The 15,524-nt window shown below is 44.8% G+C and overlaps 1 protein-coding gene across 3 annotated transcripts in view; it reads right to left on the bottom strand.

Moving 5' to 3' along the window:
- The window catches only part of SEMA5B (semaphorin 5B), a 138,802-nt gene that overhangs the window by 27,069 nt on the left and 96,209 nt on the right, over positions 1-15,524 (bottom strand). For all 3 annotated transcript variants that reach the window (XM_075710035.1, XM_075710037.1, XM_075710036.1), the window contains exons 11-13: positions 10,090-10,207; positions 3,771-3,952; positions 513-656 (exon numbers count right to left, since the gene is read on the bottom strand). In XM_075710035.1, coding sequence (XP_075566150.1) covers positions 513-656; positions 3,771-3,952; positions 10,090-10,207 — 444 coding nt within the window. The remainder of the gene's footprint in view (positions 1-512; positions 657-3,770; positions 3,953-10,089; positions 10,208-15,524) is intronic.

Genomic DNA, 15,524 nt, shown 5'->3' with positions numbered 1-15,524 from the left:
TCTTTCTGATGCAAAGCCCTGCAAAAACTCAATCCTGAATCTGTGAGTTAAGCTATATCCTGTCTTGAACTTCTTTTGGTGCATCAGCACAGTTAATACAGACTTAGGAATCGTGCAATTGGCAATGAAAGCTGTACGTATTCAATTGCCTCCTCAGGGACGGATCAGAACAGTGTAACTGTATCTATAAACTCTACACTGCTAACAGCAGGCACAGCTTCGCCTTTCGTTGAGGAGGTCAGCCCTCTGTTTGGGGGACAGGAATACTTGTGAAGGTCTGAAAGGTTCTGCCTGAGAGGGGAGGCAGCTCTGAAGTCTCTGATGGTCACAGGTTCATGGAAGGAGAGTGGCCATGCATGTGAGTGACCTCATCCCTCCCAGGCTCTGGAATTCCTTCTGCTTTGTGCATGCAGCCAAACCACCTTGATCTGCGTTCGTGGAAGAGCCACCACTTCCAGCTACCAACGTTATAACCACAGAAGTGAACACTCAGCACTGTGAACATCTCTTACCTTTCTTCCCTGCTCTGTCCAACGCAGACCCTGCCCCCATACCGTGGAGCGGGGTTGCTGCAGGATCGCTGGCGGACCTGAAAACCTATTCCGCAGGAGGTGCTACACGGGGCCCAGGAAGACCAGGGTGTCCAAGCGCCATTTCTAACAAAGGGGGTGAGAGAGAACAGGTTACCTAATGATCTGCCCATGTCATGTCACGCTTAACAACAAAACGCATAAGGCACTGACGGAATCATTGAACTCATTGGAGAAGAGATTATTCATTTCAACCAGACTTTACACCAGGGAAATCTAGAAAAGGGAGTTTCAAAAGTGCTTAGCATTGGCCTAACTTTCCTCCCATCAGAGTATTTAAGAATTGGAAAGGAAAAGAATGAAGCCAATATTGAATGATTTTGAAAATGCCTCCTAGAATTTGCTGGGCAACAGTCTGGTTGCTGTAACTCTCACTGACTATTCCCCTATCATCTCCTCCATGTCTTATAACCCCCCTTTTCTGAGCCAATGGCTGATCCCAAAGTTGTATCTCCTGGACTCTTCTGCAAAAAAAGTCCAGGTTTTGAGGCTCACTGATGCTAGTTGTGCCAAAGGATGTAAAAAACCTACCCTTTACTAATTCAGTAGGTACTGATGCTTTAAATCTCTTACAGCACTACTACTGCCAGCTCCCATGGTTTTATCACAAACCTCATAATATGTGGTGTTTTCCTAAAGCCTTCAGCATTGAATCCTATTAAGTGGAAATCTCAAATTTCATTAAAAATAACAATAATTGCTTCTAGCTTTCATGGCCGCCTGCAGACATCACTGTAGTGTGACCTTAAATCTGTAGAAACCAGAAGGCAATTAAGAGCTCAGAGGCAGGATCGAGTTTCACGGTTTCCTGAGTGATCACATCTCTGCTGAGCAGTGGTAACTTAGCCCGAAGCAAATGTGATGTAAAATCCCTTAGTTCACACCTCAGCAACAGAGATGTCGCCAAATGCTCTGCGCCTCACTCCTGCGACAGGCTGAGCACGTGCAGGCGGCCGGCTCCTGCGATGCTGCTGCCATGTGGTAACTGAACTGTGTGCTTACACGGAAGCCAACATTTTCATCTTTAAAGTCTTGCATTTATTAAAGCTCACTTTCCTCTGATTTGGAAGCACTACTGAACCTTAGAGCAGGAGAGAGGGAACTGTATCTCATAATTTCTGTGCTGCAGGTTTCATTTCTTATGGAGCCAGTGGCAATGCTCTGTCTTACAGAACGGCCTGATCTTGACACTTCACTGCCTTAAGCCAAAAAATCTCATTTGTTTTTGTTTTTGTTTTTTTTTTTTTAACAAAGGAAAACCTTTCTAAAAAGTCTAGTCAAAAAACAACTCAGGTGCTCTCTGGTTCTTGAAAGTTAAGCTCAAAAACAGATGTTAATTTTCAAAGCATTTGCTGAACTAATAACACTGCTGGCAAGAAATATTTTCTGGCATAGCACCAATCAGGGCAGAGGATGAAAGTTAAAACCCACATTGCCCTTCACAGTTTTTGTATTTGTTATCAACTCTTGCCTGTTCTTGGCAGCTTTATTTCAGAACCTTGTTAGATATTTCTCCCCTCCTCCTCTTGTTCTCTCATCCCTCTCTCTCCTTCCCTTCCCCTCTCCTGCCCCAAACAAGGTCAAAGAACAAGAAATTCACTTATATAAAAATCCTACTATTCCATCTTATTCTGCCACGTTTTAAGCCACCTACTACCTCCCCACTCTTTAACCCCAAATAAAGATTGTATGTAAAATCATGAAAAGAAAAAATCAAATGGAAGGTTGCTGTTATTGCAACAAAAAAGAGAAAGTAATTTCTACTAAAAATTCCTCAAAACCCAATTCTCAGCATCTATTTGTGTTTCAGTATTTTTAACAGAAATAGACACCTTCCATTTTCAGATCTCCAGCTTTCTAATAGAACTCATCTTTAAGCATCCTGCTCCCTCTTTGTGAAAAGACATCTCAATGCCATATGAAGTCAATTAAAGGAAATTTGAGGGCTGAGGCGGATGTAGGATGACCAGATGTCCCTATTTTTCAAACCATGCTGTTTTCCTATGTCGTAAGAGTGAATAATCTATTTTTCATCCCCTTCTAGGAGCTGTTCCTGCCTCTTTTACCATCAGAGCAGTGTTGAGAAACCCATCCCACTGGCATGCTTTCCATTTGCCACTGACATAAAAAGCCTGCCTTGGGAAGGCTCTGCTCAGCCCACGGTGGCAGCACAGGGGCAGGAATCACTGCACGCCTTTTGGGCAGCACAGCCCACAACTGGAAGGAGAGGTGCCAATTAAAACATGAGTATTGCTGACTTTTTGGTGCCAAGACTAGTGCTGATCTCCAGGGTGGAGTCAAGAGACAGCTGTCCTTAATGGAATGAACGTTTATGGAGAAGATAAAGTAGATAAAAACTGTACTGACCCAATACTTACCAAAAATACCGGCTGGCCCCACCTTGGTTAAGTAGTGCTTACACTACTGCATCGTCTTGAGTCATGACATGATGCAGTCTGAGGGTGGTGAGGTAACATGGACACAAACATCGTGGCCATGTTTGGGCACCAGACTGGAGGACATTAAGCTTCCATACAGCTCAAGCACAAGCTTCAGGCTTCCCTGGAAAGGCAGCACTTCGACACAAACTGAGCTACATGCGTTGTTTAAGTGCTGTGCCCAGCAGGCATGCCTCCTAAGTGCTGCTCGCTGCCAGACTGCTTTCACCTAGCCAGCGTGCTGCAGACAGTTCACAGACTCACAGAACAAGGCCAACAAGCCTTGCTTGGAGCTAGGCTAGGCCCTGTCTTTACAAGCGTTGCTCTGAAGGAGCTCTGCTTGCTTTTGGCAATGCAACCTTGGAATCCAAACTCCAAAAAATGATGAGCTTACTGGATTTTTTTAGCTTACTACTGCTCAGTTGGCTAACAACTACCTCTGCCTTACTCACCTCCTCCTGATGGGTCACTGCACACTGTACAGTTGAGGGAAACTGAGGCACAGTGTAGGGAAGGTTCGTGTGTACACTGATTTGGGGTGTTCATCTTCCAAGAGCCCTGGCTGAAGGCTTCTCTCAGAGCCCTTGGGCTCCTTGATTTTTCACTAACTTCAAGCCGGACCTCACATACCTCAGTTTGGTTGGGGTACAACAACATTGTCACAGAAATACAAGGAAGGAGCTCAGCTGTGGACAGGCACAACTCTTGTTCCCTTCCTAAAAAGCAAAAGATGCTGAGGTACCTTGAACAATTTGCAACCTCGATCCTGGCCCCTTCACAGCTGCGACCTCCGCAGCGAGGACGAGGGCTGTCACATGAACGTGACCTACACATACAGGAGCCTGTGCTGTCCCCATCCGAATGCTCACACAGTTGCCATGGGGACCAAGGCCCCAATCTTCCATTTGTTGTCAGGTTTTTCACCTAATTTTAAAAGAAAAAAGGTCATTAATAGCAAGTTTACATTTCTGGAGACAGCCCCACAATAGAAATGCCAAACAAAGCCGCCGGGGGCATTAGGATGCAGGTTAGATGGGAGCTGTCTGTGCTTGCAAGCAGGCTTCAAAACAGGGTTGTTTTCAGACAATGCTGCATCAATATTTACCCTCCAAATTCCACCCCGCATACCTAACGTGTGCGCACAGGCACCCAAGCCGACCCAGCCAGCACCACACCAGGCACAAGCATCCATCTGCCACACCACAAAACCACCGCACTCCCTCGTCCCACACTGCACAGCTTCAGCCTTTCAGGCAACACAACGGCCGGTGCTGACCATCCCCACTCCATTATGCTCCTGCCTCTCCAGTGCTTGGGACTGCTCCTGCAGAATATTTTCCAAGTTAGCATTCATATAACCATAGTGACCAGCTGAGACTGGGGCCTCGCTGAGTTTGGCCATGTCCAGTAAGAACTGGCTCCCTTTCTAAACACAGTGTAGCCTAAATGGCTAAGCTGGGTGAAGGATAGAAAGTGAAGAAGATGGTGGTGACTACAACTGATGCTGAGGATCACACAGGGAGCTAAAGAGCAAGAATTCATCTCAAGGCAATTTATAGACCAGACCACACTGCTATCTGTTTCCTCTGCCCTTTGCTTCATGCCTGTACAGCCCCGAGCAGGCTGGGGCTTGAGCCTCCTGTGCACTGTAGTGAAGAAGTAAAAATATGGCAGTTCTGTCAGAGCAAAAGCATGAGAAACAGAACTATTTCAGCCCGGGACTGGTGAAGACCTTCCAGAAGATAGGCTGTCAGAGCTTGCTCTCCTGTGCCTTGTTTTAACCAGTGCTGCTAGGTGAGCCCTAAGCCAAGGGCCAGGGGAGCAAGCTGCTAGGTCCCTCGCAGCAAGGCTGACTTGAGAAGATGACAGCTGCCTGCTCCTCCCGAGATCGCCCCCAGGCCACCACTGCCTTCTCGTGCCCACTCCACCGCTGCTGCTGCTGGCACCAGCTCTGACAGCTAAATCCAGCAACTCCAGGACCATGTCCTGAGCACCCCTGTCCTGGCCTCCCCTCTGATCCTGACTTCAGAAACACAAGGCAGAAGGACATCCAAGCTGGCCCTGCCTAGGCACAGCTATTTCCTTGCTACAGCGCAGCACCATGATTCACTCTCCCCTGGCAGTGACCTCTGTCCTCCCCACCCCATGTCCCAAAGTGCAGGGTCTCGCAAGTGGGGCAGCACCAATGGCGGCTGCCTGCAAGTGGCTCATCCCCACTGGTGTCACCCATGGGGTGGTGGGATGCTCAGCAGCTTTGGTAAAACCGCTAGCAAAGGCAATTCTGGATTTGGCCTCAGTGTTGCATGCAACCAAGGGTGAAGAAAGGAAGAGGCTGGGGCCCTGGCAAACAGCCCTGGCCCCAAATCTGAGCCAGCTACCACTGACAAACCCCACTGCGCCATGTTTCACTGAGCTCTGCAGTCAGCAGAATCAGTCCCCTGGGCTGCCCCAGAGGGGAAATAATTTCTCCTGCTCTACAGACAGGGAAACCGAGGCACAGAGAGGCTGCGAGCCTGCTCAGGAGCCACGCAGGGAGCCAACCACAGCCACAGGAGTAGCGCTCTCAAACACTCATCCTCTGAGACTCTCTGCTCTGTGCTTATTCTCCAAGTCTGGCACTACGTTAAACACTCAGGACGCACCTCTGGTGGGCTGTCATCTTCCCCTCTCACCCATCTACAGCAGTATCAAAAATATGCAGCAGTGGCATGGAAGTAATTTAGATCTGTTACTGCACTCATCAGGCTGTAGTTGGGGGGTTTCAAGCATCTGTTGCAAACCTTTGTTTGCAATAGATTATCACATCGTCGTAAAAATTTGCTCTGGGCTGCAGGTTACAAGGCAAGATGCCCAGAGAAGAGAACACTGAGTTTTGTTGTTGTTGAATTTGTTGTTTTAAACATTCATGCAGTCAAAAATCAATACGGTTGGGTTGCTAAAAGTTGGTGGTGGTGGTGGTGGGGAATCAAAAGAACTACTTTGAGATATTTAATACTAGATTTTTATCTCCTTTTTCCTCCTGCCTTACAAAAGTCATAATCCAAGTATTGGATCATTTCTATTCATTTTTGAGCCAGAAAGCCTTGCTGATTCCAGCAGGGAGTTCTGTTCAGAAATCAATGGTATGATATGGCCCGTGGCTTCAATTAAAAAAAAAAGCTGACAAATAATTATTGGCTCATAAGTGATACTGGGAAGCAACCCAAAAATTAAACAAATAAGCAGCCATAACCAAAATGCTGAGATTTACAAACATGTCACGTTGTGAGTGTGGGAAGTTTTTATACTTAAGAAATTACATATGGATTATTATTCCATCTTTAAATTCATAAAAATAACTTCAAAAGAGCAAACTTGGGAAGTGGGATAAAAACCCATATGCATTGATCTTTTTCAGGAATATCTTTACAAGGCAAATCCTTTGTAGCCAACACAGTGCCCATCACACAGACAGGACATATTTAAAAACATTTGTGATCAAATGCCCTTCTCTCACCTGACAATTTTACCAATTCCAGAGTTCTCATATTTTGTAAACTGCCATTTTGTAAACTCCCACCAAAGGCATCACCTTTTCATTTCTTCCTTGTACCATCTAAAGGCTCCAGTGCAGGATCTAAAAGTTCACACTGACCATTCCTACCCCCTGCTGCCAGGATATTTTCAATGTTTATTCTGATATCACAGATAAGGCTAGAAGCATTCCTTGTTCTTTCGATTCATCTACGCTTCCTCTTAGGATTTAGATGTCAACAGCTGATAACTTTGCCAAGCTTCAGTTATTTCAGCTGGACGTTTCCATGTTGGCTGTCTGATAGAAGCTGAAAATTTTTGCAAAGTTTCAGTCAAAATATTTCAAACATTTCTAGAATCAAATCTAGGGAAAAAGAATGTCCATAAGTAGCAACATTTTCTTTGAAACAAGCTAGTGTTCAGAGCAATGAACTGAACTTTATGTCATTGTAACACCTTTTCACAATTTCCATGAAAACTGATTCAGATCTGTCTAGGGTATAAAATTCTTGGGAGGTGGGGAGGAAAATTCACAGTTTTCAGAGACTCACAGATTTTGATCTTGGCATCTGAAGTCCTCTCTGTGTACTGGGCATGCTCCAGTGTGGGCCAGAGCAGGATTATCCCAGACACTGCAGCTCTGTGACTGAGCCCACATGAATTGAGAGTAGGGTACAATTCTGCTAGACACCCAAAGAAGACTAGCACTGATTAGCAAGAAAATGGGGTAGCATGGAGCAGATGCCAGATGACTGAGATAGGGGTTTGCTGGACACACAGAGTGGGACTGGGATGAAAACCCATGAGGAAGAGCATCATTTGGCTTGGGATAAGGAGGACTGTAGACTTCATTGGGAATACTCAGTTCCTGACTTGCCAACCACCATCAACAGTGAGTCCATGAGCTTGGCTAATGGAGTTTGTTGGCCAAATCTAAAGCGCCTTTTCTGCTGGTGGCTCATGTTGGCATCAGTAAAATATTATAAAGTAGGATGTGGCTTTTTTTCAGTTTTCCTAAAACCAAAAAGCACCTCACTCCCTTCTCCCAAGTCTAAGAAGAAACATGCAGCCATGTATTCAGGACTCCCTGGTATGACACATGCACATGCAGGGCAAGGACGAGCAGCATGTGCAGTTTGTGTCCTATCATTTCTTAGTATTAAAAGGTTTGACATTGCAATCTTAGCAACAAACCTTTAGGAGGTTCTGGGTGTTACCTGCTAATAACATATATTAACCATTGACCAAGGTACTACGTTAACACTGTATGATTAACCCTCTATCTCAGGTCCCTCAATATTAAAGCTGCAGAGTGGTAATCTGTGATACAATGTAGTGCTGTACAAAGATGTTCAGACTAGCTCTGAACAAGCATGTTTGTACAAGAGCAGCAGTCAAGTTGTGTTAGTGTTGTGGTTGACTCACACAAATGCCTGGCCCCTGTAGGATATAATTCAATAATATGCCAGTTTTGGCTTTAGAAGTTGCTTGCATGCCAGTCTCTCAGCTGTGCCAGGACATCTGTTTGTGGGCTAGGCTGCAGAAGAACTCACTGACATTATCTGGGTTAGGAAAGGTTTATTTGGGAGGGGTGTTTTCATCTACACCATGTCACACTTGAGTGTGATCTCACAGACAGCTGTATCAGCACAGCTGACTGCCTGGTGCTTGGCCCAGGAAAGTGGGGTGAGAAAAGCCAGGACTTCTCAAGACAGTAACTCATCCAACTAAACTCCCAGACAAGCCTTTTTCAAGAGTGAAATTTGACATTGGGTCACTGCGTTCCCCTGCCTTTCAAGCGGTCATTTGTGCATGCTGCTCTAGACTCTTGCCTCTGTTGACAACGACCTTTATCCTGCACTGAACACAAGGAAATACTTGGATGTTGCCAATATAGGTGCTTAAATGAGCCATCCTACTCCATGCCACAGATGAATTCATTCCAGCAAGGGACAGAGGAGAATGAAAAAGAAAGCACTTGCATGTGGATTTTAAACAGCTTGGCAGCCCGTCAGTCGAAGAGCACAAGGCTGATGTACGCACCAGAATGAGAGCACCTAAATGGAAAATAATCTACAAAAGAAATGCTAAAACAAATGTAAAACCACCACCCCAAGAACAGCCAAAGCTCCTGAATATTCTGCACTGGATTTTTATGACCTTGAAACAATGATCTGGAGTAGCCTGTTCCCTAGTGTGCACCACAGCAGACATGTTTGAACCAGAGGATTAACACCTCACACACCTATCAACAGACACAGGCATTAAGCAGGACGAGATAACAGCATGGGCAATCAAGAAGCACTGCATCCCAGTTCAACACAGGAGGGTTATAAACACACAAGCCTCTGAATCCAGCAGTGAAAAACTTAAGCCTGCCAAGCTGAAGATGGATTGAAGTAATGACTAATATTTCCCAGGAAAATATCTTAGAAGTAAGGAAGATAAGGGGAATAAACATCCCAGCACCTCCAGACAGAAATAGCATACTGCAGATATAACCCATCCAGTCCACTGTCTCTATCTACTGGACTTAATAGTATTAACATGCTAAATGATGTTAGGTAATAATGATGGACATTAATGAGAATTTATCCTCCCTTCCCCGCCTCCTCAATTTATTTAACAAGACTGGTTCTCCTCCCCAACCACCTTGCAGGTACAGTTCAAGCAGCAGGAATTAAATTTAGCCAGACAGCTTCTGGGGATCACGGGCAGGAACTGGATATTGTTGTCAGAGGAGGGTGGGTAGGTGGGTGGGTGGGTGGAGAGCTGGAGAGCCAACTCAAACTGATTCAAGCAGAGACACATTTTTTTAACTGCTGCATCTCATGGAGTCGAGGGCAAGGAAAGACGACCATCTCCTTGAAATATCACATAGATTTGGTCTTTGGTCTGCTAGACTGAGGTTAGAACCAAACACCCTTTCTCTCATGCTCCCTCTCTTGGATACAGTCTCCCCTTCCCTCTTGCTCTCTAGTATGTACTGCATCTTTTTGTTCCCTCTGCAAACCATCCATGTATGCCCTGTTTCTCTGCTGCTCCCTAGACGCCTCTTCCTGCCAGTGCAACACTTCACCACCAGCACTGGGCCCAGCTCAGTGATCCAAGAGGAGAATGAACTGGATGCTGCCCGAGGACACTGTACATCAGCTATTCTGATTTCCCTGACCTGCAGGGAAGCCAAGGAAGTGGTGCATGGTGCAGACAGTGGAGCAGCCCTGAGAAAGCTCAAGTTTCCTCTGGGACTTACACAGTTCTCAGCAGTAACAGCATGATCCAATTTTCTTAAGGCATGGGTGGGCAGGAGGAGGAGGACTGAATGCTTGCTTTGGGATCCCCCTTTTGGAGGAAACAAATACATTTGGGGGCTCTGTGCTCTAAACAAGAGGCTGTGCACAGATATTAGTGTGTGCACTGGGCTCTCCATGCTCTCGTAACAGCCATTCCTCATCAGGCTGCACACACTCACTTTCTCTCTCCCTTGTACACATACACACATACTCACACACCAGTAAATAGAAAATATTTCCACTCCTTCCACTTACTGGGCACTCAGTAATATTTTGAGTCCACAGGCTCATGTTGGAGCTGTCCTCAATGGTGGTACATCGCTTCTGCTTGTTATCCCAGCCGCAATAGGGGTCTCTGGCGCCTAGGCATTCCCTGCATGTACAAAGAGAAAAGATTAAAGCTCTTTAAGACTGTCTAGCTCTAAAGACACATATTCAAGTATAGTGCTTGTGTATGACAGCTGTCAACTGTACCGAGGCTCCGCAGAAGAAACAATTTCTTCTAAGCAGAGGTTTACCTGCTTGGAAGGGGAGAATGGCTGAATAGAAGGGTGATAGGACACAAAGCAAATATCACTCATAGAAGCTGTAGATTAAAAATCAGTTCACTCCTCTCCAAGGCCTAGGGAAAGAAAATGACTTTACAAATTTTAGTCAAAGAACACTTGTCATTGAGATATCTTTGTGCCTGCATGTAATCACTCAGCAGGCCAAATCTCACACAAAGCAACCTCTGTGAGTATGTTTTCTGACACTGTGTCCATCCAAAGGGGTTAGACAAGCAGAATTAGCCAATGGACCAGTAATAAAGGCTTTCTATTAGTCTTGGCCTTTGCTGGAACAATGGTTTCATTTATAATCCCAACATCAAGATGTCAGTTTGGAAAAGTCACAGCAGAACATTATTTCTAAGCTTTTGGCTGCTTTGAACACTGCTGTATTCATTTTCCTCCTGAATCCATATTTACAGGCTAAGTGTGTGTTCCCAACATGTAAGCTGCTAAAGAAAAATAACTAGGGTTACTACTGCCACTAGACAGAGAAGGTCAGTCACAGAATTAGTCTGTACTGATAAAATTCAGCTGTATTGGTTGTTCCCATGAGTTGCTTTCAAATTGTTAATTTTCATTAAGAAAACATAACAGTACAAGCCACATCATGCATGTATTAGTGAAAGACAAAGAAGAGAGGACTAAACCTAAAAAGACTCGCAACATTATTTTTTATTCCAATGAACCATTCTCTTCTATCACACAAAAGGCTGATAGGATCTTTCCAAAAGTCCCAAATGAGTTGAAAACTGCCAATTAGACAGCAGCAAGGGACCAAGGGGAAAAATTCAGTTCAAGAAGTTAAACAGGAGAGTAATAAAATTTATTCTAAGGGTAGGTATCAGTATGATAAATGAAACGTCAGGAAAAAAAAAAAAAATCAAATGCAATGAGATGTGAACTGTTCCCTCCCAGAAATCTTTGAAATCCTATTAGCCTGTAATCAGCCACAAATGAAAAAGCAAGTCCCTTAAGCACAGCTGAAAACACTTTATTGGTCTGTACTGACTCCACAGGGATTTGCCCCAAAGCAAACCCTAGACTGTTTTGCTGCCTGGTACCCGTTGCTTTATAGATATATATACACACGCACACACATATATACACACACACACACACATATATACACATACAGACACACATGTATGTATTTATATTTTAATTATAAGTTTCCATTTTTTTTCCTACATGGCAGCTCCTACATCTCCTCTACTGAAGATTTCATACACAGAGTTGTAAGGAACATAACTTTATCTTTCATGCTTTAGGAAGGTAGTTACAATGACTGTCTCTATTACATTTTTTCTTCAGCTGCTTCAGCACACCCAAGGAAAAGGCAAAGATGATTTTGTCCAGCCCTAGGCAACAGAACATCAAATATTTGCCTACAAAAGACTTGGGATCCTCAGTCCAAGGACACAGAAGGGACACGTGCTGCTTTGCTCATTATTCACGCTAACAACCCCCATCCTGCTGCTTGGGCAACCCACATCACCCTCATCCGTGAAGTGGAGCTGCTGCCATGTCCCGAGCTGCCTTCGCCGTCCAGCAGCCCCAAGGCTGCAAGGGCAGCACCAGTTTATTACTGAGCAGACACTGGGGCATCTGCCCACCCTCTGGGTAACTTGGCTCTTCAGGAGGAAACTGGGCGGTTTCTAGAGAGAAGAATGAGAATGAGAGAAGCAACAGGGGGGAGAAAAAAAGAAAAAAGCCCCTGCTTTTAGTTAGAGAGCCTTTTGGTCAGGCTTTCAGACCCTGACACCACGTACATGCTATTGTTTCCAACTGCATGAAGCCATTTCGCTGGGCACCCAGTGAGCTGAGAGAGGTCATTGTAATTCATAACAGGGAAGGCTGTTGTGAGCATCACCCTATTATGATACACATTTTCTCTGAATTTAATTTATAGGAAAACATGTGCTGCATAAATTCAGGAAATAATCTCCATATGTTCTGTGCTGCAGCCCTCAGCCACTCCGCAGGCTGCAATATATCCCGGTTAGGCACTGACCACTTTGCTGGCACGATTATAACGTATGTCATGTAGCTAATGTGCTGCTCTTGGCTGAGAGCGGCGAGCTACAGATCCCTAACGGTGCACTCGATGAATCACAGCCTGCGGTCCCCTGCCGCCGACGCTGACCCCCAGCTGACGGGCCATCAGTAACCGAGCTGCGGAGCCGCCAGACGGCCAGGACCCTGGGCCCCGGGAAAAGCCCAGTGCAGTGCTTGCTGGTGGGAAGCGATGGCCGTCCTGCGCTGCGCTGTCCCTGCGCTCTGCATCCTGGGTGTAATGAATTCCTACCCAGCCTGGCTCCGCTGGGTTGTCAAAACACACACACTGTAATTTAACAACCATCAAAGCCCAGGACTTCTCCCCATGTGACGGCAGGCCCTCAAAACCGCTTGAAATCTAAAAACAAAATAGCGATGCTGTCTGCTTCCCTTCAGGATTCGGAGCCCACTCATCTGCCTCAACTCTGGTGAGAAACCTATTATGTCAGCTGACAGCAATACACTTAAGGGTGAGGAGGAATGTATTTACTTACACACAATTTGCTCCATTTTTTGGCCTTTTGTAAGCAGGAAAAGTATTACAATGTGCTTTGCTGCAAGAGAACAATATTTCTGGCAAATTCTTTAACTGAACACTTCAAAATCCACCCTAATTTATATCCTTACAACATCTTTAGAATATATATCCCTATTTATGTCATTAAAAGACAAAACCACACCAGCAAACACACACCAAAAGACAAATATATGTATGCATACATGCATGCACAGATCAAAATGCTTGAGAAATATGCTGTCATTCTTAGTAGATCAGGCACCATGGTATGGAAAATGTGAAGATATCACAGCATTTCCCTGTGCTCAGAACACAAATTGAAATGTTTACATATAAATACCATTTTGTATTATGATACCACTGAAAAGTCTCACACAGGCCACAGGACCTGAAGTCTCACAGGGCAGTATGTAAATACGGTGAAATAAGATACAAAGGAGTTTACGTGCTATACTGAAATTCTGATGTTTCAAAGACAATGGGACTTCTGCCACTGGCTCAGTGGGGCCAGATTTCAAATCATACATACAGGGAACACCACACTTAGGCCTCAGTGACAGGCTGGGAATGCCTCAAAGAACTAATGACACACTATCATCTCCCATCATAATTCACACAGGTAGAGGGAACCCATTATCCCAGAAGACTACCCAAGCATAGCAGGTTAACACTGGCTATATTAATGCTAATGACTTAGTTAATGAAATCCTACGAAGTGGGATGCTTGTGGAAGTAAGATGGTGATGATACTGCATGGTCCATGCCCCCAGTTCCCCTCTGGCCATTTACTAACTGTAGCGTGTTCGGTGAGGACTCGGGAAAATACCTCTTGATGCGTATCTAAGAGGTTGGATTTATTATGACAGGGCATTAGTATCAATAGCAATTCACTTTAATTCATTGCCTTGCAATAAATGTCTTATCTGAGGCATAAAGGCATACACTGAAAATGCTCAACTGAAAAACAATTCCATTTATATCTCCTATTCAAGGTATTTTTTTCTCTGGCTTCTTATTCTCACTTACCAAGCACATTTGCATGAAAATAAGATCTTACTCATAAGAGCTCACCTGCTGCCTGCTGTTTGGGAGCTGTAAGCCTCCCTGTTGTTGACTGTTGCAATCATTTCTACAGCAGTGATCTGGGATAACACAAAGGATTAAGACTCTGCAAGTGGGGCACTATCCACAGCCCACTGAAGTCAATGGAAACTCTTACCTATGACTCAAAAGAGTTTTTATGGGGCCTTTGAAGCCTGGTGGTGCTGAGTCTTCACTAATAGCATGTGCTGTAAAAAGGCTTCTTCCAAGATGCTGGCCCTGCCCAAGATCTCCTTTTTTTGTAATAGCTTGAGTGACATCTTCTTTCAGGATCTTCATTAAAGCTTAATTGTCTGTAGTTCAAAAGTTTTTCATTCCCACTTTAATTTGCTCTGGGTCTAGATAACTTAATCTTTTGGTCATTTTTCCCTGAGAGTTAAAATGTTGGACTGTGTAATAAATGGATCATCAAATCAATAGAACCAGACCCAAGAGATTAGGTTTTGACAGACCAAAGGAAAGAAAGAATTACTAGAGCTTCTTCCTACTCTTACTACCAGACAGAAGACACACAAAAATGCCATTTTGTACCAAAAGCCACAAAACTGTGATCCATGGCATTCACACTGAAGGACTTTGCTCCTCTCATCTGCCAGGATGTACTTGCTCTCCCAGTTTTCATTCCCTCTCTTTTCATTTACCTCTTTCTCACTCCTTTTTGATGACTAAAAGCAAATAGCAATGGAATGACAGGACATGATGAACTGCAGAGGCAGGGCTCTAGACCCAAAGACTGAGAAGCTCCCTTCCCAAACTGTGTTTCCTCACAAAACCCTGCCACTGCTCCAGGAGCAGGTTCTGCATTTTTGCTGATGAGTTTGGAACCTGCCATGAACATTGCGTTCGCCAGGGAGATACGATGACTGTCATAGCACCTAGTCCTTTACGCCCCCATGGGCATCACCAGTTAGTTCATTAGAAGTACAGAGATAGCAGTGCTATCAACTGGTGCGGTGCGAACATTTATAAGCCTATCCTGCAAGGCACCGAGCAACAATCATCTGTGCTCAGCACCTCAGGAGCATGGGCAGCACAGGAGTTCAGCTTGCTCTTTTGGGGAATAAGACCTCAGAATTTCACACTGGTCTGTTGCACTCCTTGAGCAGTTAACTCCGAGGACACAGCCCTTTGCAAGCAATAAGGGGTTTTAGCTGTGTCAGTAGCAAGCATGAGGCTGTGTTTGGCAGACAGGCATTTCCTGACAAGGTTAGCTTACTGTCCCATTGCTATCAACCTGCGGAGGGGATGAACTAAACAAATAATCATATTAGCTTCCAGCCAACCAAATCATAATTACTGACAACCTCAATATATTGTGCAAGGAAGAAAGGACTTCTGTCTTCCCTAAAGCCAGATGGCATGAAAAGAGAAGAGTAAGAATCAAAAGGATGTTTGTGGCTTAAGAAAATAAGATTAGAAAGGGAAAAAAAGCACCAGACCTTCAAACAATCCCTCTAATTTTGATA

Source organism: Pelecanus crispus, chromosome 5, assembly GCF_030463565.1.
Source record: "Pelecanus crispus isolate bPelCri1 chromosome 5, bPelCri1.pri, whole genome shotgun sequence".
In the NCBI taxonomy this organism is placed as follows: Eukaryota; Metazoa; Chordata; class Aves; order Pelecaniformes; family Pelecanidae; genus Pelecanus; species Pelecanus crispus.
The sequence above is the reverse complement of the archived record's forward strand: the minus strand, read 5'-3'. Positions and strand labels throughout refer to the sequence as shown.